The 27,813-nt window shown below is 41.1% G+C and overlaps 1 protein-coding gene and 1 pseudogene across 1 annotated transcript in view; one reads left to right on the top strand and one right to left on the bottom strand.

Annotated features, from left to right (window-relative positions):
- LOC139018515 (uncharacterized) overlaps window positions 1-9,629 on the bottom strand; it is a 32,013-nt gene extending 22,384 nt beyond the window's left edge. Inside the window, exons 1-9 of the mRNA XM_070427063.1 lie at window positions 9,590-9,629; window positions 8,719-8,985; window positions 7,533-7,595; window positions 5,392-5,507; window positions 4,560-4,733; window positions 3,918-4,152; window positions 3,377-3,520; window positions 949-1,058; window positions 157-253 (exon numbers count right to left, since the gene is read on the bottom strand). Of these exons, the coding sequence (XP_070283164.1) occupies window positions 157-253; window positions 949-1,058; window positions 3,377-3,520; window positions 3,918-4,152; window positions 4,560-4,733; window positions 5,392-5,507; window positions 7,533-7,595; window positions 8,719-8,985; window positions 9,590-9,596 (1,213 nt within the window). The 5' untranslated portion in view covers window positions 9,597-9,629. The remainder of the gene's footprint in view (window positions 1-156; window positions 254-948; window positions 1,059-3,376; window positions 3,521-3,917; window positions 4,153-4,559; window positions 4,734-5,391; window positions 5,508-7,532; window positions 7,596-8,718; window positions 8,986-9,589) is intronic.
- Window positions 9,630-26,820: 17,191 nt separating this feature from the next.
- Window positions 26,821-27,441, top strand: LOC139018514 (pre-B-cell leukemia transcription factor 2 pseudogene; annotated as a pseudogene).
- The last annotated feature ends 372 nt before the right edge of the window (window positions 27,442-27,813 follow it).

Here is a 27,813-nt window from a genome sequence, read left to right as displayed (position 1 = left end):
GCATCTTTTTAGTACCTCCAATTTAATATACAAGACTTTGATAAGGATGGAGTTGAGGCCTTCTTCCCCAACCTCGCCCACCCCCACCACACACACACACACACACACACACACACACACATCTGTCCATTGACACTGATACAACTTACTTATATTAATGTCCTGGGAAGAGGTAGAAACATCTTGTCAAAGTCACTCTTTCGGTGGTGGGCATCTGTGCCTTACCATCAGGTGACTCAAATGAAAACCGAACCTAAATTGAAAAGAGAATCTGTATTTTTGTTTTCCTGAACAGAGGAACCTTCACTTAAGCTGGAAAAATTACAGAAAGTATAGCAAAATAAGTCATAAAAGCAAAAAGGTTGTGCATCTGTAAGAATCCAAGTAATATACATATCTAAGCATGGGATGACCAGGCTGTTTTAATCTGTTGCTGGATCTAATTGCTATGGATACAGGGAAATTGGAGTCCACTTGTTTGTCTCCTTAGGGTCCGAGGGGAGTTAAAATAAAGTATTATTTTCTGGGTGTTGATTTCTAGATCATAGCAGATGGGATCTGCCTTTTAGGGTTGCTGACTCAGCAGAGAAACTCAAAGCTCATTTGGAAAGAAGGGCATTTCTGAAAGATAAGCCTCTCCAGAGTTGCTCCCTAGGTTTCCATCTGGGATAGTCAAGTATCCAGGGAAATAGAGTATGGGAAACATCTAGAGCAGCGTTTCTCAACCTGTGGGTCGCGACCCCTTTGGGGATCGAACGGCCCTTTCACAGGGATCGCCTAAGACCATCGGAAAACACATATAAAATTACATATTGTTTTTGTGATTAATCACTATGCTTTAATTATGTTCAATTTGTAACAATGAAATTGGGGTCACCACAACATGAGGAACTGTATTAAAGGGTCATGGCATCAGGAAGGTGGAGAACCACTGTTCTAGAGCCTTACCTTTCGGAAAATTTCCTCCATGTCGCAGGACCAGGCATATTCTTGCAAATTTTTGATAAGTTTTATAATAAAAAGAGAGCCATGTTTGGGATGTCTCCAGGAAACATTATCTGTGAATAAAGCACATTCCAAATCTCATGCAAACTTCTTGTCTGGCCAAAAAGATGGAATGCTAGGATTTCCCCTCCAGCTGAGGGAGCTTGTTGAGTTCATGCTGTTTTCTATACACTGTTTGCCATCATTTAGTGGTATATCCAATGTGTAATGAGTACATTTTTACTGATACTTGACAATTGTTAATGACATATGAAGGATGCCATAGATTGGGCAGATGTTAGGTTGGTATCATCTTAGGGTTCAGGATCTATAAATCTAGTAGATACGCAGGCGAGGGCAGAATGAGGTAGAGGGAAGTCATTGGGCCTTAGGGAAGAAATACCTGAGTGTGGATCCCAAGAGTATTTGTTTACTGACTCTAATTTAAGTTATTTATACACTCTGAAATTCAATGGCCTTGACTATAAAGAGTAGGGAGGGTAAAATTTTCTGCCACAAAAATATATTAAAAGATTAGATATAATGTATTATAAGTGTCTAGGATAGGGGTGGGCAAACTTTTTGACTCGAGGGCCACAATGGGTTCTTAAACTGGACCGGAGGGCCGGAACAAAAGCATGGATGGAGTGTTTGTGTGAACTAATATAAATTCAAAGTAAACATCATTACATAAAAGGGTACGGTCTTTTTTTTAGTTTTATTCATTTCAAACAGGCCGGATCCGGCCCGCAGGCCGTAGTTTGCCCACGGCTGGTCTAGGAGAATATAAGATGTGTTATACCCAGTTCATACAGGGTAATTATATTAATAACATTTCAAATATCGACCTTGTAAATAATTTAATTAAAGTTAAATACTATTGATCATAAGGTTTTTGTGCAAAGAAAATGGTAACTGAATATGAGAATGCTACCAATATAAAAGAAGTACAAACCTAAAAAAAGGTGTAAGAGAGAAAGATCATATTCTACTGGAGGACAAATCAGCCTTATGAAAAAGAAATACTGAAGAATAATATTAATTATATAAATAGTAGACACATAGAAATAACTGAGCCATTTTAAAATTTTAAAAATAAATGTGTAAGAGAAAAGTGGTATAGCTCTGTATATAACCATGGACACAAGCTTTAACGAAACCTTTCAGCCAATAGTATTGGTAATAAAACATGTAGTAGTAATAGGTTAAAATTCTATCTAAAGCCACAGGTGTTTCATGAAGCTGGTTCCTATTAAAAGAAGGGGATGGGAGAGAGGATGGAGGCAGAAATGTCCACACGTTCTTTGTGAAATTAAGGGAGTAAATGGCCCCGTGTGTTCAGGAGAGCACCACAATGTGCTTGCAATTAACACCAGAGAAAGAGCAGCTAAGTTTGCTAGTGGAAGACAACTAACTGAAGATAACAGAATTGAAGTTTTAAGTGTCAACTGCAATGGAGGGGTGAGGAAAGTAAAAGAAAGGGAGAAATAACTCAGCAAGACAGATTTTGAGAAGCCAGGAGGTCTACAAAAGACTATATAGCCAGAGGTAAATCTTTTTGGAAGGCTGGAATAAAGGGTCTTAAAGAAAATTTATGTTTAATACTAAAATCTGCTAAATACACTCAAGCTATAAATGTGTGGGACTTTTTGCCTAGCATCACTGTTTTGATTTTGGGGGAAAAAATGATGGATTTCTACATTAAGACATGGTCAACACACACACACACAAAATGTGAATTTCAAGAAATTTCAAAACATTATATATATATAAAATCAGTGAGGAATTCAAATAAAGCCCAGAGAGGCTAAATCACTAGGACTATTTTAAAAAATACTAAATGGCAGGGTCAGATCATAATTGGCAGTATTCTTAATCCATAGCCTAGATTTAGAAATCATTATGTGTTTTTTTTCTTTTTCATCCACTCTATACTTCTAGTTGAAAACAATTTAACTTAGAGGTTCAACATGCCTCTTCTGATTTTTTTATCTCTCTCTCTGCCCCTATAAATACTACTTTTCTGTAAATACATGCTGATGTCTAGGCAAATTGAACTGCTGATTGAGCCCAACATTGTAAACCTTCCCTAAGTGGAGTCATCTTCTAATTTACTTCAGTGTAGATATTTCTCAACTGATCCCAAACAGTTCCAGGAAACTATGTTTGCACCATGGGAGTTTACTAATTACTAATTTAGTGAAAATATATGTGATCTCTGTGGATAAGGATAATTGGAGTTTTAAAGTAGGAGGACTGCTTTCATTGTTCTTCAGAAGGGTCATAGAAAGCTCAACAGATATCCATTCTCTACAGAGTGTGTGTTTGTGTGTGTGTGTGTATTTCTGTATTGGCAATGCTCACAAAGGTGTTCTATACAGACACTCATTACCTGGTGTTGAAGAGCAGAAAGCAATAAAATCCTTCTCTATATGGGCTTTCTTAATGGCATCATATTCAAAATCTTCTGGAGCCAATGAGAAGTCGTTTTCAGAACCTTTTGCTGAATCTTTTAACCACACCACCCCTTCGTTCTCTAGAAAAACAAGATTTGACATCTTGTTACTACCAACAGCCAAAAGATTCATTTTCTCTCTTAAGCCTCTGTCCAACTATATTTACTAATTTATTTGTGGCTGTCTTTCATTCACGTACGTGTACACACATACATCCCAGGAACTATCTTCTTAACAACCTTTATTTCTATGAATTCTAACAACACTAAAACATCAAAGTCTTGAGACTAAAAGTGGTATCTCTTTAGTTGAAAATAGAATAAATATCTACTAACCATTCATATAACTCACAGAAGCTACAATTTTGTTTGGTGACAGTAGGTATTCTTTGACAATAAGGAGCAGGCACAAAACATGGATGGAAATGATGAGGTCAACACTTGCATATCTTGTGTTCTAACAGACATCAGCACTCACCACCACGGCAGGCCTGGATAATGATCACTTTGGGTTTGTCCTTCAAACTTGGACACTTATGAGTGTTCAAACTTTGAAAGATGGTGTCCATGACTAATACATCGGAGACTTCCTTAGAGTGTTTCTTCCCACAAATGCCTTCTCGAATACCGTGAGACATGAACACCACGAACGTGCTGTCAGAGGTCTTATGCTCCTCGCGGGCAGCGAAGGCCCTCAGCTCTGCCTTCATGTCCTGGAAAGAGACCATGCCATTAATTTTGGACTAGGAGATCCATTATCAGAGCTCCTGGGGAATTCAATAAAAAGGCACTTAAGGAATTCCTGGGTAATATAAAAATCAATGGGCTACAAAAGATAATTTAAGTTTTAATTTAAAGAAAGATGACATAGAGTTATAGGATGCCATTTGGGAATTTCTAGTAGAGAGGAAAGGGCATTATTATTTACAGAACAATTTCCAAATAAAAATTTCACTAGACTTTTGCTAAAAGACTCTTTGTTAGGAGGGGTGAGAAGCACCCTCCAAGGGCAAATTTAACTTTTATATTATTAAGAGATTAAGTTTCTGGTGCTACAACCAAAAGCTATTTAGTAAAATGAAGGGTGTGATCATTGTCCCTACATTCTGGAAGACCTTACCGAAGCAGTGAGATCTTCTTTAACATCCACCGTGTATCCCAGATCTTCTAGCAGCATCTTCATACCTCTGATATCAGCATCAGCTCCAGTTCTCCTGCGAAGCTTGTCAAACTCTGTGTTGCAGATAATGAGGGCAAGACGTGTCCGAGTTGTCTTTTCCATGATTGGGTAAATCTGTCGGAAATGCAAATTGCATAAATGGTCCTGTTTCCTTTAATTAAATATTCGTCATGAAGATATAAGACTGTTTCTCCCACTCTAGTTCTATCGAGAAACCAAATTTCATGAACCATAGTTACAGGAAAGGCAAATGAATCTTACTATAGGAGTTGAAATAGAGTTTACAAATGCCCAGATGATAACTGGTTAGGATTTTTTTTTTTTTTTGAGTTAGGATTTGAGAGAACAGGCTTTGACGCAAGAATGACAGAATTTTAAAACCGACTCCTCAACTTATTGTTTTTGCCGAAATATTTCATCATCCAATGCACAATTTCCTGATCTATAACATGGGCTATTTTTAGGGTTCAAGGTGTTAATTCAAATATGTTTTCTCAACTCTGCATCTTGCTTAGAACAGTATCTGATTCATAGTAAGCATCCAATGGATGCCTTTGTTGTTATTATAAGTATTTATTCAGGGAGCTGTATCAAACTTAGAACTCAATACATAAACCTGGGATTCTAGGAGATAGGAACCCTTTATGTAAGGGAAGCAGCAGGATGACTTTCTAGAACTTCTCTAGGAAATTGGCTCTAAGGAAGCTCCACTGCCCTTTCAAAGAGTTTCCAGTGTTTCTTTCACCCGGATCCTGTTTTCTGAGCACAGCACCTCTGCTGACTTTTCACTCCATATCTTTTGTGCTATGTCTGGGGGGCAAAGCTTGAGGCTCCCTCCTGGTCCTGGGAATGCAAGCTTAGCTGGGTTGTCTTGCACTGCCTGGGGAGCTGCAACAGACAAGAAACATTATGAACAATGGCATCCCTGAGTGTCCTGCCAGGTGCTCCTCACAGCGTGAGCTGCATATGAAGCCACAGAGGAGGAAGTGAATCCTTAAAAGAAAAACCCTGGCCAACTCTGCTGAGTGAGTCACTGCTGTGGGAACACATTCCACACCAGAAGAGGTTTCTATTGGTGGGATACAAGGATCAGCCTTTATCTCTGAGGATCGGCATTTTTATAAACATTTTAGATTAGAAGAATAAAAAGGGAATTTATTTAAGACCATGCATGATATAACTCTCAAAAACCAATCAATACATTAGAAAAAATATTTAGGACATAAATTTATTTCAAATGATTTAATACTGATAATAAAATATAATTGATATAGAGCTTAATCACTCTATTTTAATGTTTTTAAAATATATATGTTTATTTTTTATTTACTTAAGATGCATTAGAGATGGAAAGGAAAGAAGAAGTAAGGAAGGATGGATGGAAGGAAGGAAGGAAGGAAGGAAGGAAGGAAGGAAGGAAGGGAGGGAAGGAGGGAAGGAGGGAGGGAGGGAGGGAGGGAGGAAGGGCTTTTGTTCTGTTCTCCAGGATCTCTCTAATGTGTGTATGTATGGGAGAAGGAGGAGGAATACTGAATATATTAACTAGAATGACTATGAAATAGAATGATAAATGCTAAAATCAAGATGCATACTAGATGGATTTATAGCACTAAACATTGATTACACCAATATATGAGGAAGAGTTTTAACAGTCATTTATGTGAACGATGCCTTTAGGTTTATTTTATTACAAATTCAACACCATCCAATGGTGTGATATAATTGCTAAAGAAGTAACATAATGTCTTTTCAAAATAAATATATTTTCTCAATATTTGGAAGATCTATCAAAAACTAAACATTCAAACAAGAAAGTTATATGCAATTTTGAAGGAAATTTTGAAGACATTATCATACATTTAATTAGTCAAAGCAAGGCAGGCTGAAATGTGTTTACTGTGGGTAAAGTAAAAGATAATTGGAATTAGTTTATTGAAGAAAACTATAGAAATCATTATTAGGTGGAAGAAATATTCTATTTCTTCATACAGAAATCTGAGGAATAATGGCAAATATTTGAATTACATTAGAGATAATTTTTCCTAGTAAAGGAATGAGCATTTGGTTATATAGTGAGTGTCTCCATCCCATGAAATATCTAAGAAAAAATTCATGGGATAAACACCCTTAATAGATTTACTAGAATAATTTATAATTTGGTGAAACATTTGCATCTGTGGCCTCTAAATATCTTCCAAGTTTTAGAGAAAATAATCACTTTCAGCTGAAATACTGAAAGAACTGTGGGTAAAATACTGTCCCAGGACAAATAAAACACTGATTATTTAGTAAATAAGAGGCTGGACTCATAATGCTTAAAGTTCAGTGGGGGACAATGATGAATTTATTTTTTAAAATACAAGAAAAATATACTGAGATTATGGCAGGAGAATCTTAGGGAACTGTGGGAATAGGAGCTCTGAAATATAGTAATAAAAAGAGAGTGGCTACACAGATCTGGATTTGAGAGAGGAATGAATAAATCTCAGACACTGAATGATAGAGCTGAGGAAGAAGAAAGAGCTAAAAATTGAATTGCAGGTTTCTAGTTTGAATAACTTGGTAATGGTGGCACCATAACAAAGAGAGAGAAAACTGGAGGAGAACCAAGGTGTGAAGGAAGGCAGATGGCAAGTTTAGCTCTGGATATGTAGAGAAAAATGGGTCAAGTTTGGCGTTCAAGTGGATAGCCAGAATTTGAGACACATATTCAGAATTTTTTGGCATAAACATGGTAGCAAAACTGCAGGAATGACCTCTGCTAAAGCAGAATAGATTGAAAAGAGCAAAAGGCATAGGATCAATCCAGGAGAATTACCCATTGCCTCCTCACCCCGTGTTTATCCCAAGAATCTGCAGTTAATGTCAAGGAAGATGGGGTTCAAAATGTTCTTGCTTTGAACATGCCATTACCTGGGAAGGGAAGAATCTCTGCTTGGGAGTTTTGTGTATTATGATCAGTTCTTGATTGTGCACCTGAGAAAAGATAAGGGCCATAAATTAGTCACTTATATCTGTTGGAAGCTCCCTATTGAAAACAATGTCCACAAGCTTTGATCTGTTCAAATAGCTGTTTACCTGGAAGAAGAAACGTTGGCTACTATACAATTATTCTGAATCCTTATTGATAGTATTGATTGTCTTTAATTTGGGGGAATGTTAAATGGAAAAAAAAAAAAAGGTATTAAAAGAGAAACAGGAAGTTGCTGAGAGATGAGCTTTGCTATGTCAGTAAGCCAGGCATAGACTTCCCCTAGTCCTGGAGAAAAAGCGGTCTAGCTTTCAAAGAAAAACTTTTCCCTCTGATTGCATTTGGGAAGCATAAAAGAGACCAGGGGTTGAGAGTCCACCAGAGCTCCCATCTCGGCTGTGTGGGGGCCGTAGGCACTATAGATAGAAGGGGCAGGTCAGATGCCTGTCTGTCTTGTATCAGGGCCTCAGGAGCATGTGAGGTAGAGGTCGGGCCTTACACAATGGTCTACAGCCTAGTTCCATGCTAGTGGACAGCATCACTCAAAGAAAATGCAAGAGGGCAATTAAATGACAGAGTCCACATTGAAAATCCTAGCTTTTCTGTCAGGATTGAGTTTATTCTCTGAGTGCCTCACCATTATTGAAATATTTTATTCCTCCTGGGAAGCAAACTTTTGGAGATAAATTATAAAACTATTCAATGACAGACTTTAAATCTTCATGTCAGATAACTATATAAGTTACTAGGGATTCCTAGACTTAAGTAACTAGCTGACTAACTAACTAACTAACTAACTAAACAAACAAATAAATAAAGTGCCCTGCCAGGGGTCTAGAGAATGTGGCATGAAGTTTATCAGACTGTTCTCATAAACTTCAACAACTGAGCTACCATATACGCAGGATGGGAAGTGAGTTTTAATTCTTAGAAGGACTCTGAGGCTAAAGGAATAAGAATAAAGAGTAACGAGACAGGGGATATACAATAGTGCCACTGACTTAGAAATGGGGCCCTGAAGCCAGATGTAAACACGTTGTCTGCAAACTATCATGACCAATGAAGAAATCCTATGTGGGTGCAAGACACGGGGCCTGCATGGACTTTAGTCCGAGCTGTAGACCTTACCTGAGGGCAGCCCCATCTTCTCTGCAAGGTGGGAGTCGATTTCACGGATGTGATCGATACATACTTGGCTTGCCTTGTCCCCTTTCCGAGTGACTGAGTCAATCAAAGCTCGGGCCTTATCCATATCTGTGGCATTTTCACTTCTTACTTTCTCCATCTCCTCCTGGTTCAGCACTCTTTTCTCTAATAGGTCATCCAACAAGCCATTTATGGTGCCTGAGGTCACTGATTGGATAAAAACCTTCCTCTTCTCCTTCAGGACTTTGTCTGTTTGAAGCACAAGGATCTCAAGTCACTAAACAGCCTCATTTTCCTCTCAAGTCAGCAACAGCCTCCTTTAGATTTAATCCATAAAATGTCCCTCCCCATGCAGTTCAGTCATCCTGAGCTACCCACATCCCTCACTCTTCCCTCAGTGCTACCCAGTGTGCTCACTGAGAGCCTGAAGTCCCAGATGCCTCCTGTTTATTCAACTCTGCATAATAAAAGGAAACAGTGATAGCCTATTTCCCTTGGGGACAGCAGCTGCTGGCACCCATCTCATGGGGATCCTGCACCCTTTGGCATATATTTCAGTTAAGATTGCAAAATGACAGGGTAATACCAGTAAAGCCCAGTTCCTTTCCGGCCCTCACTTTGCCTTTCTGAAAACTGAGAGTCTTTGGGGCCCCTTCTCTACTTCCCTTCCTCCTCTCTCCTCTTTCTTCCCTCTCCCCCAGTTCTGTTCACCTAAACATTCACAAAACCTAATTATGGCTTCCCCAAAAGCCAGCCACTTTCAAAAATTTTCCCCAAGACCTATCCTTCTAGAAAGTAAACAAACTAACAATACAGAACAACAAAAACAAGAAAAAAAAAACCCAAAACTCACCGGCCATGGCTTCTCTCTCCTAGCCTTGGAGTGAAATTTGAAACTGAAAGCATGTTCCACCTCGTTTTCTGCAGGGCGTGTACACTTATTAGGAAATACCAACCGCTCACTCATATGCATGTCTTTATTTTTCTCAGAAGTAATAATCTTATTGCTTACCTTCAGAGTGCCTCCTGGTGTACATCCTTGGAAAATTTCCTTCACCAGCACTGGATGAGGCTGGGGTAGGAAGGGAGTGCAGCCCAGAGGATAAGAAAGTGAAGAGAAAGTATGCATTCACTTCAACTCACACACTAATGAATCTCTCATTCATTAGGGAGTGTGATCAGGAAAGCAACTCTTCCTTTGGTGTCTTAGCCCATTCACGCTACTGTAACAAAATGCCACAGACTGGGTGGCTTATCAACAAGAGGACTTTATTTCTCCCAGTTCTGCATCTGGAAGCGCAAAACCAGGTGCCAGCATGGTTGGCTTGTGGTGAGGGCCCTTTTCAGGGTTGCAGACTGCTGACTTCAAAACATGACCTCACCTGGCAGAAAGGGTGAGCTAGCGCTTTGGAATCTCTGTTTCAATTGTGTGAATCCCATTCATGAGGCTTTTGCCCGCATGAGCAGTTCAACTGCTGAAGTCCTCAACTCCTAATACTGTCACCGTGGGCCTTCGGTTTTCAACATCTGAGTATTAGAGGGACACATACATTAAATCTATAGAATTTGGAGAAGTTGAACCATTGTGATCCGTGTCCCTGTCCTGCAGATCTGCTATGTCCTAGGAGCTTTGTGTTTCTGAGAAGCAGCTCTGCTGTTAGGAGTGAAAACATTTTCCACCAGAGTCAAATATTTTCTTATCTAACACTTTCTTTTCAGGTTATTTGGTTTTGTGGGATACTGTAGAGACTATTGGCTCAGACTCTGGACTCAGAATGTCTGATAGCATTTTAACCTCCCTTTCTTCAACAAAGTATTAAACTTCCCTATGCTTTTGGTTCCTCTATTGGTAAAATAAATTAATTAATAGTACATAGCTACACACCTTTGAACATTACGTGAATGAAAATATGGAAATTGCATAGCACATTGTGAGCACACAATGTTAGTATTTGTTATTAATATTGTTTTAATTTAAATATTTCTAAATTAAATAGCCAAGGTTAGTTATTTGCAGGTTATCTAGTTAAATTTCTCTCTTGTGAGAATCCTCCTCCATCTCATTCATTCATTCAGTCACTTAGCATATATATCTGGGTGACCTACTCCATGTTAGACACTGCTCTAGGCTCCAGGAATTCAGCCAACACAGCCAATGGTCCCTTGCCTCATGGCTTCACAATCAAGGTGAGAAGAGAAAGGTGAAACCAATATGTGACTGGGATAGTGTGGGAGTATGGTAAGTGTTAAGGAAAAATTAATTAAGAAAGCCATAGATGAAATATGGAGGATGTTAAAACTGAAGACAGGAGCACAGGAAGGCCTAATGAGTCACTGCTCTTTGTAAGCACGTGTTTAATTGCTCATCCCAAAATAAACTCAACATAACCAATTTATTTCATAGATATGGTTGATGGAAGATAGACTAAAAACAAAATGCCTATTAGTCGTTCAAAGTTATCAATTTATTTACTAAAAATACTGATGGGAATATTACCTTGGTTTCTTAAGAGAATATTAACACAGAGTTAGTAAAACATGCAGTGTGTATGTGAGCATGCATGCATGCAGGAAATATCTAAAATATTATTAGCTGTAATACTACTGTTTTACTATTAAAAGCAAACTTACATTTTAACACATGGACCACCAGTTCCTTGGTGTGATGTAGGCTACTTGTTAAGTTTATTTTCCATTAGAATAAAATCCACTGTATAGATTTTAATCTAAGATTTTTCTCAGTGTGTTTTTGTTTTTACTTTGCTTCTTACCCAATCCAGTATGCAGCACAATCTTGTGACCCTTGGCACAGGGAAGCTTGTTATAGGGGAGAAAACAGAAATTGCATGTATATCTCTTCCCGTATACATTTATATTTATTCATTTATTTCTGAAATGCCTTAAGGATTTCACATGAGTGCTTCCCTATAAGCCAGGTCCATACACCGATGAGTTGAAACATGCTGAGGTAGCATTTCAGCCACAGAAAGGATGGCCAGGCAGTATGCCTGGGATGTAGAACCATACGTTTTGATCCTGGGAAGCTAAGTAGAGAGTCATTACATAGCAAGGGCCCACTGTGTCCTCAAAAATGAAGATGCTAAAAAAATGGAAACATTCTAAATATCTATTTTAGGTTCATGCATGTGTAATCAAATTGTGCTAAATACACACACTGGGTTACTACTCAGCAATAAAAAAAGGAGCAAATTAGTGATACATGTAACAACCTTGATGGAAACATTATGCTTTTATTATGAGTGAAATAAGCCATATACAATAGAATACATATCCTATGATTCCAATTATATGCAGTTCTAGAATAGGAAAAACTAATGTGTTTACATAGAAAGCAGGCCACTGTTTTCCTGAAGAGGAGGTGAATTGAAAAATGAGTGCAAAGGGCATGAAGGAACATTTTGGGGTGATGGAATTATTCTGCATCTTGATAGTGTTATTCTACATCAGACATTTATAAAGAATAATCAGATTATATCCTTAAAAGGAGTACATTTTATGATATGTAAATTATGCCACATAATATTAACTTGCAAAAACTGAAATTAATGGTTGTAATGATACACTGGATTAGAAAGGATTATCTGTCTTGTTTTAGGAATATACACTATACTCAACAATTCAGTTGAAACTTAGTGACTAAAATGGAATTACCTATAGTTGGATGGACAGAATGGAAATAAATTTTAGAAATGATAAATATGTCAACTCAGCTATGTATGTAGAAATAGTGTTACATTGACTGTTACATAGATAAAATCATCATAAAATAAATTAATGGAACAGTCCAATTATAAGTCATGTTTTAAAGGAAGCATACTGAATTAAAAATCCTCATGTCAGACTTGCCTGTGACAGCCTGTTCAACAGTATTGCTTTGAATAATAGTAGGTGGAATGAAAAGCTCTTACATAGAAAACAGAAGACCCCTGTGCTTGTGTTCTGGTTGTGCCATTTTCAACCCTTAGAAAGCCACTTACATTCTCAGTGTATTTATCTCTTATTCATTTTTATTATTTTAGGACTGTTAGGACATTGTGATTCCTACATCTTAGAAAACTAACCATCACATGTTATTTTATTTTTCCTTTGTCTAAAACCTCTTTTGGGGAGTGAAGTGGTTAAGTGATTAAGGTGATGGACTGCTAAAACCTCTTTGTACAGTTTATTAGCGTGGACTTTGAAATCCAATAGCCCTGGGATAATTTACCTACAGACCTTGGACAATTTATTTAACATTTCTGTGCTTCCGTGTTCTGATTTGTGTCTGTGTGTGTGTGTGTGTGTGTGTGTGTTTGTGTGTGTAAGGGGGATTCATAATTGTTCTTACTTTCTCGGATGGAATAATGTGAGTAAAGACCATGTCACAATGCTTCCTGTCTATACTAGTCATGAGCCATATTTCAGAAGCTAGGATTGTCAAAACATACTTTGTAAAGTGCTTATAAATTGTTCATATGTTTTATTTCATGGCATGTCATGACAACTGTGCAAGTTAAACTGGTTAAATAAATGTTGATTCCAGATTAAAAAAAAAAAATTGGTTCAGAAACTTGGAAATCACAAATTGAACAACTTGGGTGAGAAATGTGTTCTCCTCCTTGTTTAATATAGTCATGTGCCACATAATGATGCTTTGGTTAATAACAGACCCATATGTGAGATGGCCCTATCTATACTAATAAAAGGTTAATATGCTAATTAGACCAGACATCTTCCCGATGTCCTTCCAGACAAAGCCACGGTGGCAGGGGCCGAGGCAGAGGCAGTTGGGAGTAATCAGGCCAGCAGAGGGGAGCAGTTAGGGGGCGATCAGGCTGACAGGGGGAGCAGTTAGAGGGTGATCAGGCTGTCAGGGGAGGGCAGTTAGGGGTGATCAGGCCGGCAGGGGAGTGGTTAGGGAGCAATCAGGCTGGCAGGCAGAAGTAGTTAGGGGCAATCAGGCAGGGTGGTAGGGAAGTGGTTAGGAGCCAGCAGTCCTGGATTGTGAGAGAGATGTCTGACTGCCAGTTTAGGCCCTGTGGGATCGGGCCTAAGCTGGCAGTCGCACATCACCCAAGGGGTCTCAGATTGGAGAGGGTGCAGGCTGGGCTGAGGGACACACTCTCCCCCAGTGCACTAATTTCATGCACTGATAGTTTGCTTGCCACTATTTTATTAATTTTTTTGTGTGAGTTTTTTTTTTTTTTTTTCTGAAGATTTCTCCTGGTCTGTCACATGGGTCCTGTTCCTTCCTCTCCTCATTTTGGCTGTTTTTGTGCATTTGTTTCTATGTATTAGCTAGAGCTTCTGATTATCCCTGTCTGGGTAGAGTGACCTTATGTAGAAGGTGTTCTGTAGGGACCAGTGACACAGCCTCCCTTGATACTTGGACTGAACGCTCCAGGTGCACCTTATGTACGCTGTGTACACTGTTCAGTTGTAGTTAAGCCTTGATTGCTTTTGTTACATCACTGGGAGGGATTGACCCTCAGGCTGATTGGCTGTAAGGAATGGCTGTGACTACAGAGGAGGAGCTGCTGTGCAGAGGCCAATCCCATAGAGCAGATTTCATTTCAGTGGGGCTTTGGTGCCCCCTGAGTCTGTCTTTGAGTGCATTGCTTGTGGAGGTGGCTAGGTTGTAATCTGATGTGGTCTGAAGTTGTCTATCAGATGCCCTGCCCTGGGGCCACCCAGCATGAGCAGATGACTGCTACTTGTGTTGGACAAGGACATGGCCAGGAGCAGCCAAGTTATGAACTGAGGCTGGCTGCCATTAGTGCCAGGCCTGGGGCCATTTAGCAAGAGGTATGGGTCACACAGAGGCCAGATGCTGCTGGTTTGAGAGATTTTAGGAAAGTCCAAAGCATGAGCCAAGACAGGCCCTTTGTATGGAAAAGACACTGAACACAGTTGGGTGGACTGGAGTCTCAAGAAATTACCTGGGCCGAGTAAACAGTGTTAGCCAGGCTGATGCAGATTCAGATATGGACACTGACTGCCAGCTCTCTCAAGAGAAGGTTCAGTGATCTCTGCCAGCACTTCCATCTGGGAGAAAGCTGTCCCTCCAGCCCTCATCCTGAAGCCAGACAATTCAGTTATTCCTCATATGTTCCTAGTGCCTTTCAGTCTGCTGCCCTAGTGCCTTGAGTGTGAGAGATCAAGTCAGTCACTGTGTGGACCCTTTAAGAGGAACTGCCCTGGGCTCCATCAGCCCTTTATGCCACTTAGCAACAATCCCTGCTGGTTTTCTCAGCCAAAAACTATAGTAACTCATCTTCCCTGCACTAGATTCTGGTGTGGGACTCAGACCTCTGGCTCCTCAGCGGGGACCTCTGCAGCTGAGTTATCTTCCCAATTTTTAATAGCCACACATGGATTTGGGACCAGCCTGTTCTGTGCTTCTGCACCTCCTACCAGTTTCAACATGGCTTCTTCTGTATATCCTTAGTTATAAGACTCTGTTTAGCTAGATTTCATGTGGTTCTGAATGGTGGTTGTACTTTAGTTGAGTTATAATTTTGATGTGGTTGTGGGAGGTCCTCAGTACTCTATTTGCTATGCTGCCACCTTAACCAGAATCTCAGGAGGAATTTTTTTTTTCTCCAACAGGAGCCATACCTGTGGGGCTTTGTAATTGACTTCTTCTCACACATAGCACCTGAATTGTGGGTGCACAGATCACATCCCAATTAGTCAGCCACTGACCTGTTTCAGCACAGACTCAACAGTGCAAAATATTCAGAGGCACTGCAGTCCTCCCAGATTTAGTCTGATGGCCCTCAGAGTTCATTGTGTAAAATCTTTGTTAAGGACCTAAGGTCCTGTACAAAGACACAGGTCCATAGGAGCTACCTTAACAAGTAGTAAGTGCCATTGTCACTTTAGTAAAAGCTTTCTGTGATAGTGTGGAGTCCGCCTGTCCCTGAACTTTGAAAATTTTTCAGGTTATAATAGTGTAAAACATAGGTAAATCCCCCTCTTCCCCTCATGAATTCCATGCCAGAGAGAGCCCTCTGTGTAAGATAGGGTCAATGGAACCCAAAACAAATGTCCAAAGATAAAATATTGAGCCCTTACTGTTCTACACCCTCTACATGTTAAACATCCTTTTTTAATGAATACCACAAAGTTTCTTAATTTAACCACTGCTTTAAGATGCAATAGCCAAAACCACATTGCATGACAATCCCTATGTTTTTTATCTCTTCATCTTGAGCTATTATTCTTAGTGATCCTCAGACCAACTTTTATTTCATCCTGACAGTCACTATCATGCTGATCTATGCCTTATCCACTTTCTCCTTGATATTTCCAATCAACCAATCCAGTCAACATTTTTGTCATAGAACAGCACTGACAGTTTAGCAATTCTATTTCTGACACTTTTGTGAGGCAATGTTTATAAAGTCCACAGTAGTGTAGAGTAATGTCCTAGATCTTCACATCCACTCAACACACACTCAGTGACTCATTAGAGCAGCGATTTTCAACCTGTGGGTCGCGACCCCTTTGGTGGTCAAACGACCCTTTCACAGGGGTCGCCTAAGGCCATCCTACATATCAGATATTTACATTACGATTCATAACAGTAGCAACATTACAGTTATGAAGTAGCAACAAAAATAATTTTATGGTTGGGTCACAACATGAGGAACTGTATTTAAAGGGCCAGAAGGTTGAGAACCACTGCATTAGAACAACCTCCAGTCCAATAAATTTTATTCATGGTAAGTGCCTTATACAAGCATACCATTTTAAAATATATTTTATTCCATTACTGTACTTATTCTATGTTTAGATACAAAAATACTTAACATTATGTTGCAATTGTCTACAGTATTTAGTACAGTAATATGCTGTACAGGTTTATAGATCAGTAGCAAGAGTCTATACCATGTAGCTTAGTTGTGTAGTAGGTTTGTGTGAGTACACTCTATGATGTTCACACTATGACAAAATCGTCTAACAACACATATCTCAGAACTATCCCATTGTTAAGTGAGGCATGACTCTACTTGGCTCCATGTACTACTCCACAGCCAAGCACTACTTTAAGAAATATGAGGTATAAAAGCAGAAAATAGGATTATGCACTTAGTTTTTATGGAATTGAAGATAATTAATGAAGATAAAATATCAGCATTGAAAAGAATTGTGACAATAAGTGAGGGCATATACAAAAGTGCTGTGAGATATCAGAAGTCAGTCAATTAAATATAACCTTGACTATCCAGGGAAGGGCACCCAGGCTGGCACAGCATACTCTAACTGCAGGAGGCATGGTGTTTGGATTGGTGATGGAGGAAAGAGAAGGTGACTAACTTATTGAGATATTTCTGTGTTGTAGGTACTAAGATAGGTCTTTTCACCCACTCAACAATACTGAAAAATTAAGCCCGATTTTAAAGATCAAAAATTGAAGCTTAGAGTGTATAAGTCTCTTTCTCATTAGCAGAATCATGAATACAAAGTGTAATTGGATTTCTATACTTTAAAGTCAGTGGTTTTGTTTGTTAGCTTTGATATGAAGACAATCCAATAAGTAGAATAATATAAACAAAATGTCAAGGCTGGAATCAATGACTAGAATAATATAGACAAAATGCCGAGGCCAGAATGATCTCCTAAATGCTTATGACAAAGGTTGCTTGTTTGGAATTAGTGGAAAGGGAGTTTTGAGAGACAGATTGGGTCAGATTATAAAGATTTACAGCAGTCAGCCTCAGTGAGAAATTTAACTGGTGAGATAGGCAGCTTCTTGAGGAGACGACTCATGTGAATATGCCTCTAAAGTAGCTATTTTGTATTGAATGCTTAATGAGAACTAGACTCTAGAATAAGTATCTAAACTACATTGGTTCAGCAAGTGAAATCTTTTGAAAATACTAATATTCAGACTTACTCCAGATGATTGAACCAGAATATCGAAGAGTGAGGCTCAGGGTTACAAATACATAAAACTAATCGTAGGTGTTTTTGATGTATATTCTCTATTGAATATCACTGTGAATGTCTAAATCTAATGTAAGGAATAACCAGGAGCTGTCTGAGACCATCAATGCACCAGAACATTGTGAATTTATTAAGACATGCACTTTGGGGCACTGCTGGTTCTATATGAACCAGAACCTGGTCCCTGGGTGGCCAGGGTATTGAGATCAAGAGATGTGATTGGAGCTCCTGGGAGTTCGGGTGGCTGGAGAAGAAGCTTCAGAGTTTGTGAGCTGGAGGGGAGCAGCAAAGAGCCTGTCTGGACTAGCTGGCAGCCAGGAGAGCTATAGTCTCTGTGCATCAGATTTCTATGTCAACAGTATTATAAAAATACCAGCCTATGGGACCTCTGCGAGGTGAAAGGCTGGTATTAGAATGGCATTGGTGCCAAATCTTTGAGGAGGGATTGATGAGATCTTGAATTTGGACTGTCACCTGCCAGGAGAAGCAGAAGGAATGAAGTTTATAGGCATACTAAAAAGCAAGCCACTATGAGAATACACAGAAGAAACAAGAAACTGCAAATTGATGTCTCCAACAATAAGCAAATGTTGGACTAATCAAATAAGAGTATAGAATAGCAGTGGATAAGGAGTTCAAATAAGGAAAATAATAAGCAATTACTTTATAGTAAGGAATAATCAGAGAAATTTAATGATGGAAGTATATCAGTTTTAATTAATAGTGGTTAGGTTAAAAGGCAGACATATAAAGTTTGTGATAGCATAAGTAATATAAAATATATTTTAAACAATTTATCTAGAATGCAATAAACAGAGATGAGAAAGGGAATTTGAAAGAGGGGTTTAGAGATATGAAGAACATAATGAAAAGTTCTAATATGTATCTGATTAAAATTGCAGAAAGTCATAATTGAGAAAATGAAAGAGAGAACAATATTGAAGGACTTTTTCCAGAACTGAGAAAAATATGAGCCCACTGAATGAGGAAACACAATGCACCCCAGAGAAGATAAATCCAAAGAATAACAGCTTTATAACAGCCCTGGGGGTGAGCCATTGTTATGAGTTAAATTGTGTTCCACAAAATACAGGGGCAGGCAAAAGTAGGTTTATAGTTGTTTGTATGGAAAAAAAGACATTTCGTTTATAATAATACTCATTAATATAATGAGAACTGTGTTTCACATACCACTGCAAACCTACTTTTGCCCACACCTGTATATAAGTTGAAGTCCTAACTCATAGTAACTCAGAATGTTCCCTTATTTGGAAAAAAGTCCTTGGAAATGTAATTAGTTAAGATGAGGCTATATTAGAATAGAGTGAACTCTTCACCCATGATGACTAATCCTACCTAATAATAGAGAAACATGTTAATTAGCCATACCTCCGACACACTTCCCATGGGCTAATCAGGGCGATATGCAAATTAACTGCCAACCAAGATGGCGGCCGGCAGCCAGGCAGCTGAAGCCAACAGGAGGCTTGCTTGCTCTAGTGAAGGAGGAAGCCAAGGTTCCCCGCCTGCTACTGCTGGCCTCTGAGCTGCAATCTAAGCAACTATGTTGCAATTATAGAAGTTAAACAATCCCCAGAAACCTGCTTTCAGCCAGCTGGGCCTCAGAGCTGGAGCTGCAACAGTGTTTCAATTATAGAAGCTAAACAAAGCCCAGATACCTGCTTTCAGCAGCTGAGGTCTCAGAGCTGGAGCCGAGCCTCAGAGCTAAAGGCTCTCAGCTCCAGTGACAGCCATAGAAGGTAAATAAATCCCAGAATAAATTTTAAAAAAAGAAAAAAAGGAGAGGTTGGGAGCTTCAGTCACCCCCCAGCCTGAAAATGGCCCTCAGCCCCTCACCCAAACTGGCCAGGCACCCCAGTGGGGACCCCCACCCTGAAGGGGGTGTGACCAGCTGCAAACAGCTATCATCCCCTCATCCAGGCTGGCCAGGCACCCAACTGGGACCCCCACCCTGATCCAGGACACCATTCAGGGCAAACCAGCTAGCCCCACCCATGCACCAGGCCTCTATCCTATATAGTAAAAGGGTAATATGCCTCCCAGCACCGGGATCAGCAGAGTCTCGAGGCCTCCCGGCACTGGGATCAGTGGAGCTATGAAGCCTCCTGGCACCGGGATCAGCGGAGCTGCGAGACCTCCCAGACTGGAATCAGTGGAGCCGTGAGACCTCCCAGCATTGGGATCAGCAGAGCAGCGAGGCCTCCCAGCACCAGGATCAGCGGGGAAGTGAGGTCTCACTGCCCCAGTGTCAAGTGGAGCCAGGAGGCTTCTGAACACTAGGATTAGCGGAGCCACGAGGCCTCCTGGCTCCTGGAGCAGCGTGACAGGGGGCAGCGCCCAAACCCCTTGATCGCCCTGAGGCTCTGTGTGTGACAGGGGGCAGGGCCACAACCTCCCTATCCTCCCTTCTCTGTTCATGACAGGGGAAGGCACCCCAACCCCCTGATCGGCCCTGCTCTGTGCCTGATAGGGGGGAGTTCCCCAACACCCTGATCAGCCCTGTTCTGTGTGTGACAGGGTGCGGTGCCCCAAACCCCCCATGGGCCCTGCTCTGTGTGTGACGGGGTGGAGCCGTAACCTCCCCATTGGCGCTGCCCTGAGTGTGACGGGGGGAGTGCCCCAACCCCCTGATCCACCCTGCTCTGTGGGTAACAGGGGACGGCTCCCCAATCCCCCAATCAGCCCTACCCTGAGCGTGACTGGGGGTGGCATCGCAACCTCCTGATCCGCCCTGCTCTGTGCACGACAAGGGGAGGCGCCCCAACTCCCCAATCAGCCCTGCTCTGAGCCCGACCAGGGGCTATGGGGCAGGCAGCTAGGGATTGGGCCTGCCCTCTGCCACCCGCGAGCGGGCCTAAGGCAGCAGGTCGTTATCTCCCGAGGGGTCCCAGACTGTGAGAGGGCACAAGTGGGGCTGAGGGAACCGCCCCCCACCAGTGCACAAATTTTTGTGCACCGGGCCTCTAGTATACTTATAAAAGAAGAGAGGCACAAGAATAGAGACAGACAGAAAGAATAACATATAAAAAACATAGACACACATAGGGAAGACAGCTATATGATCATGAAAGCAGAGATTGGAGTTATTCAAAGAGTAAATCAAGGAATTCATGGATTGCCGGCAACAACCAGAAGCTGACAGAGAGAGCATGGCCCTGCTCACACCTTGTTTCAGACTCCCAGATTCTAGAACTATAAAAATATACATTTCTGCTTTCAGCCCCCAGTTTGTGATATTTTGTTACAGCGGCCCTAGGAAAGGAATACAGGCATTATTGGTTTCTTTTTGCAGATTAGTTGCAGGGAGATTAACTACTTACCAAAGTGACTGGGGAGAAATCTCAGCCTCATGGGCTGAGATTATTAGTATCAGTTAATAAGCAATGCAGTGTATGATGATAACTTGTATGAGTTTAAGAACCATTCTCATCACATGCCACAGCCCTTTAGCCCACCTGAGAGCAGTCCCTGTATGTGGCCAGTGTCCCACATCAAGCACCTGTGCCTCAGGCTCTTTGCTTTTCTTCCTGGGGATGTTCACCAAAGTAATGAGGGCTGCTCAGCTGTGAACATGGACACCCAGACAATTAGGCTCGGGTAAGGGCCCAGCCCTGGGGGCAAGCTTCAACCATAGGAGGGAAGTAGTCATTTGATAAATGCTCTTACCCCCAATTTTCCATCTTCTAGAAAGGTAGATTGTACACAATTTTAGAGGATCCCCGGAAAATTGAAATCCGGTTGCTAGGAACTGTAACGAATTCATTAATAAAATTTTGGAGAGTGATTTTTCTTCCTCACTCACCACTGCTTCCTGGGGAACCTCTTCTAAATAAGCTACCTCCATGCAAGTCCCCAACTCTGCCTCTGCTCTCAGGAGCATCTAAATTGAGACCCTTAAGATCATCATCATCATCATTTTACTGAGTACTCTCTGTGTGGAAAGCACTATTAATTTACTACATATATCATCTTATGTAATCCTTACTACACTGTGAGCTTGGTAGTATTAACTCACTTCACAGATAAAAATTTGTAGCTAAGATTAATTTTACATATAACCACACATCTAATATCAAGGATGAGACTAAGGTGGATCTGACTACATGCCCAGATTAGTTTAATTCAGAAGGGCTAGAAGCAAAGCCAGTGTCCAAACGTTCCTTTCTATGGCGAAATTGGGTTCAGTTTAGTATGAATCTAGTTGCAGTCCATTGTGTAGGGTCAACATGGCTGTGGGCCATGTGGGTGAATACAGGGAGCCAGACCAGTACACCCCCTGCAACAAGAATCCCAAGAGAACCAAGAGAGCAAGAGAGCAAGCTCCTTTGTTTAAGAGTTTAAGTAGCTCAAATCTTCCCAGGTTTACAGTAGCCATGCCTACTCTGGCCAATGACCTGCTCCAGGTGCAACTGACAGAAAAGTAGCTTCCCTGTGTCACCCAGACTTTAATCGGCATGTGCCTATTTTCTCCTCATCCAGTCTCTGGGGAGTGTTAAATTGAAGCTTCCTGGCAAATCTGCCCAAATGACATGTCTATAATTTTTGGCCTTCCCTTTGATCCTTTCCAGTTACTTAATAAAGGGGTTACATTACAGTGGTATCAGTAATACTTCACTATTTATTACTATATGCACAAGGAAATACAGCTTAGGCAAAATGAATGGCCATTTACCTGCTCTGAAGGGTGCAGAGCCATGGCATGCCGTGATGCTAGGGTGACTCCACAAATCTTCATTCCTTGGGTACCAAGCCACATCGAGTTCCACCCTGCACATTTGGGCTAGAAAGGCTGTGTTTACTATCAGAACTTTCATGAACATTTCTTAAGGAAGCTTGGTTTCTAGCAATGGAATATCTATCCATGGCTTTTCCCCTAGTGTTGTTCCAGCAAGAAGTTTTATTTATTACATTGGCTAGTTGTCATAGATCTGGTGCTGAAAAACTAGCAAGAAGATGAGTGCATTGTAGAGTTAATGCTATTGAAGATTCTGACCCAGGGTTTCATTTGTTCCCCATCCCGGCAGAACTTAAAGTGAGGTGTAGGTGTGTCTATGGCATTGTAAGGGAATGGAACAACAAACAAATAGAGGACGAGGGGCATTCTCAATTAGATTACAATAGTCCATGGCCTTCATTGTTAATGGTGGATTATCATTGGTTGGGATGGGGAAGGGAGGAATAAAAAACAAGCAACTTGAAATGAGATATTTACCCAAAATAGATGACCACTGGAGACATTAATCATCTGTGATAGAAACAGACTTTGTTTTCTTCCACCATAACTAACAGCTTCTCCCTCTGAAGTGGCTTGGGGAAGTGCTGGCATTCTAGTACTGGTAGTTCACCAGAGAAGTCATCTTCACTCTGAGGAGGGAGCAAAGGATTATAAGAATGGACCAGCTCAGATATCAGTACCTGGAACTGGGGTCTTAGGAAGACTGGTAATATAGAGGGTAGCCCTCAGGGGACCACCCACAGACTGGCATATGCAAGTAGACAATACTGCACAAAATAACAAGCAAAGAAGTTGACTAGTGTAATTTAATGCAAATGTGATTATTTAATGCACACTTGATACTCAATTTGCTCCCTGACAACTCCACCATCACTTTATATTGTGAAAAGCACATTAATAGAAAAATGAGGTAAGAACAAAGTTATAGGTAGAAAAAGAGCTTATTGTTTCTCTAGGGACAAGAGATCATGCAGTAGGGTCACATAGAAATAGGGTCTGAGGCTAAGATGATAGAAAACTTATTCTAAATTGACAAGACAAATGAAAATAACAGATACCTGACTCAAGATACAGGGACTAGTAGGACTTTAGGTTGAATCATTGGCCCTTACCTTAGTGCAACCCGATCTTTAATGCAGGTTGATGTTCTTCACTGAGATGTGTAATACTTTTATGGCAGGCCCAGTATTCTTTCCCAATAATAAGGTCAATCAACACTGGGGCCTTAACCATGACAATGTCTTTTTCATCACTCACTTTGTTCATCTCCCCCTGGCTAATCACTTTGTACCATAGCCCACTGAATGAATAAACAGCCTCCTCTTCTGAATCAAGACTCAGTCTATTTGAAACAAAGATTCCATAAGTAATGAACACAGCCCAATTTTCCTCTCCACTCACCAACAAGGAAGAAATCATTTCAATCTTATTCAACCAAACATTTCACTCCATGGGGCTCATCAGTGTTGAGGAATGATCTTTGAATCTTGCAGCATCTACTCAATATGATTCTTTCTGATTCTAGCATTACCTGCATATGGTCACTGAGTAACATGAGAGAGTTGATTTCATGAATTTCTGTTAAATTCCTGAAAATCAGAGGTCATTCTGCTCTGACACACTCCCATTTCTTAAATTCCAAAGAGGTCTGCTGATATGCATCCCATGCTCAGGTGACTCACAGTTTCAAATTCAGATAAGACTAGCAAAATACCAACAGAATTCCAGATTCTTCCTGACCTTTACTGCTTATTTCAAAAAGACTGTGAAAGGCAGTCTGAGCTCCTTCTCTTCCTCCTTCTATCCCCTCGCCACATAAACCTTTTAGATTTACGTTGCTCACATAAACTTTCACCAAGCCTAATGAGGAAGTCAGCATTTTCCCAAAGTATTTCTTCCCCATGAACTCTCAGATTAGAAAAGACTCACCAGCCATGGCTCCCCGCACTCACCTAGGGTGCACAGTTGAAATAACAGGCAAGTTGGTGCTATCATTTTATGTAGATATGTAGGGTGTGTGAAGAGATTGAGTAATAATAATTACACCTACCTATATTTGTTAATACTTATAATTTCCTAATAAGTTTTTCATTTTTAGGGAATAATTATATGAAATAAATAATAAATGAAAATCATAGCAGAATTGTGCTAATAAGACATTTGCTTCACCCTTCCTTGGAAATTGAGTAATCTATCCTATCTAATAATAGACAAACATGGTAATTGACCATACCTTCGCTACGCCTCCCATTGGCTAATCAGTGTGATATACAAATTAACTGCCAACAAAGATGGTGGCTAATTTGCATACTGCAGGAAGGGTGGGCCAGCACAAGCTGCCATCCAGCCCCCATGTGCCACCTAAACCCTGCCCCCAGCCGCGACCGCCTTGTGAGGCCCTGGGCAGAGGGACCCTGCGGCCGTGATCATGATCAGAAGCCAGGCCACAGGTAAGGCGGCACGCTGGGACCCAGGAGCCGCCTTGCCTGTGGCCCCATGATCCTAATCGCGATCGGAAAGCTGGGTTGCAGACAAGGCGGCCCCCTGGAACACAGGAGCCTGTCGGCGAGGTCTGCAGGAGAAGCAGCGATCAAGCTATGAGGAGGAGGGTCGGGGGTGGAAGGAGCTACAGGAGCAGCTCTGGCCAGAGACTGAAGACTCTCGCAGGAGCAAGGAATAAAGACTGAAGTCTCCAGCCACAGCTAAGACTGTGTTCAGAGCGAAGATGGAAGGCGGTGGCCAGAGTGAAGGTTTGGGTCCTGGGTGCCAGAGAAAAACTGGTGCTGGCAGCCAGGGGAAAGAAGGCCTATTGTACAAATCCATGCAGCAGGCCTGTAGTATATATATAAAAGCCTAAGTGACCTTTATGACTGAATGACCAGAACAATAGGAACAACCGGTCAAGCAGTAGCTATGATGTGCAATGACCACCAGATGTTCAATGCAGGAACTGCCCCCTAGTGGTCAGTGCACTCCCACAGCCAACCTCCCACAGCCAGCCAACCTCCCGCGACCCCTTCACCCCCACTGGCCAGCCCCAATCAACCCTGATTGCCAGCCAGGCCGAGGGACACCACCTGTGCATGAATTCATGCAGCGGGCCTCTAGTTAGAATATAAAAGAAGAGAGAAATCACATATAGGGTTAAATCTATGCAATAAAGAATCATTAATTCACTGAAGTTTAAATAGAAAGTCAAAACAGAGTATGGGATGTTTTGCCACTAAATCAAGTACATACTAAGATATTTTTTAAATTGTGGTAAATGCAAAATATCTACTATATAAGACAAACTCAAAAAATCTCATTGGCAAAGAAGTTTGATCTAATGCATAGAAACAACCACAAAGAAACAGCACAAATAGGGAAACACAGAAACAAACCCCATAAGAACGAAAAGAAGGAATAATCAGAAAAGGAAATAAATGAAATAGAGGCAAGAAATTTGACAGAGAAAGAATTCAGAGCAGTGGGTATAAGGATGCTAAAAAGGATGGAAGACAAATTTAACAATATTGTAAGAATTAAGAGAAAATCAAGAAGAATCAAGAGGAAATAAAGAATGGTATAATTACAATAAAGAACAGAATGGAAAGTTTCAACAGTAGACTAGAAGAAGCAGAGAACCAAATCAGCGAGTTAGAAGATAAGGTAGAAAAAACACCCCAGCAGAGCAGCAACTGGAAAAAAACCTTCAAAGGCAGGAAGAGAGCCTAAGGAAGCTTTGGGGCAACACAAAACAAAACAATATCCACATAATACGGGTGCCAGAAGAAGAGGAAGCAGACCAAGAAATAGAAAACCTGTTTGAAGAAATAATGACAGAACACTTCCTTGACTTAGGGAAGAAAAAAGTCACATAAGTCTAAGAAGGACACAGAGTTCCAAATGAGATGAACCCCAAAAGACCAACATCAAGACACATCATAATTAAATTGGCAAACATCAATGAAAAAGTAAGAATCTTAAAGTCTGCCAGAGAAAGACAGAAAGTTACCTACAAGAGATTGCCAATTAGACTATCAACTGACTTTTCAACAGAAACACATCAGGCCAGAAGGGAATGGAATGAAATATACAAAGTCATGCAAAGCAAGAGTCTGATTCCAAGAATACTATACCCCGAAGGTTATCATTCAAAATTGAAGGGGAAATTAGGAGCTCCACAGATGAAAAAAAAAGGTTAAGGGAGTTTATTACCACCAAGCCAGCTATGCAAGAAATGCTAAAGGGACTACTTTAAAAAGAAGAAATAGAAAGGGAAGAAGGAACACAGGCATAAAGAATAAAAATGGCAACAAACAATTGCCTATCCTATATAAGAGAGGAATATGCTAATTAGCCCTGACATGCTAATTAGTTACTACCAGTCAGGCATGGCACAGGAGCGGCCACCAGTGGAAGTGCCCACCTGCAAGGCCGTCGTGATCCTGCGCTCCCGGTCCAGGATGCCAGATGGAAATGCCGGAACTTCAGCAAACAGGCCACCGAGGTCCTAAATGAGTATTTCTATTTCCACCTGAGTAACCCATATCTCAGTGAGGAAGCTAAGGAGGAGCTTGCCAAGAAGTGTGGCATTACCATCTCTCAGGTCTCCAACTGGTTTGGCAACAAGCAGATTCACTATAATAAAAATATCAGAAAGTTTCAAGAGGAGGCAAACATCTATGCTGTTAAGACCACCGTTTCTGTCACCCAGGGGGGCCACAGCCACACCAGCTTCCCGGCACCCCCTTCTTCCGCAGGCTCTGGTGGCTCTTTCAATCTTTCAGTTTCTGGGGATGCCCGGGCTCAATGGAGATCCCTCTCCTGCTTCCCAGGTGGAATCACTCTGACACTCGATGGGCCCAGGGGCTACAGAGATAACCTCGGGAGGCCAGATGGACAGCCCTCGGGAAATGAGGGCAAAGGGTGGCTGGCAGGAGGCTGTGACCCCATCCTCAGTGATGGCCCCGACAGAAGGACAAGAGAACATTCATTCTGACACTTCCAACTGATCTCACCCCTCAGGGCCACAGGGTGGGGGCTCATGAGGTGACTCTTGATGAGAGGACAAAGGCATCCAGAGGACACGCCCAAGACACAGGAGAAACACAAGATGGAGAGGGGCAAATGGGGTCGCCCTACCATAGCCGACTCAGTGCTGGGGTTGCTGACTACATGGCAAGGGGAAGGAGGTCCCCTAAATGGAAGATGGGGTCTGTCTCCCCTTTTATCCCTTCTTTTCAATCTTTTTCTCTCCCCATTTCTTACACAGAAACACACCCAGAACCCTATCTTTCAGATCCTCTCTCTCTCTCTCTCATAGACACATACACAACTATTCTGTTTCTCTCTCTCATAGATATATATACAACTATTGTTTCTCT

This window comes from Myotis yumanensis, unplaced genomic scaffold (assembly GCF_028538775.1).
Source record: "Myotis yumanensis isolate MYYU_CA2020_CCGP unplaced genomic scaffold, mMyoYum1.0.hap1 SCAF_10, whole genome shotgun sequence".
Classification (NCBI taxonomy): Eukaryota; Metazoa; Chordata; class Mammalia; order Chiroptera; family Vespertilionidae; genus Myotis; species Myotis yumanensis.
This window is presented reverse-complemented; position numbering and strand designations above follow the sequence as displayed.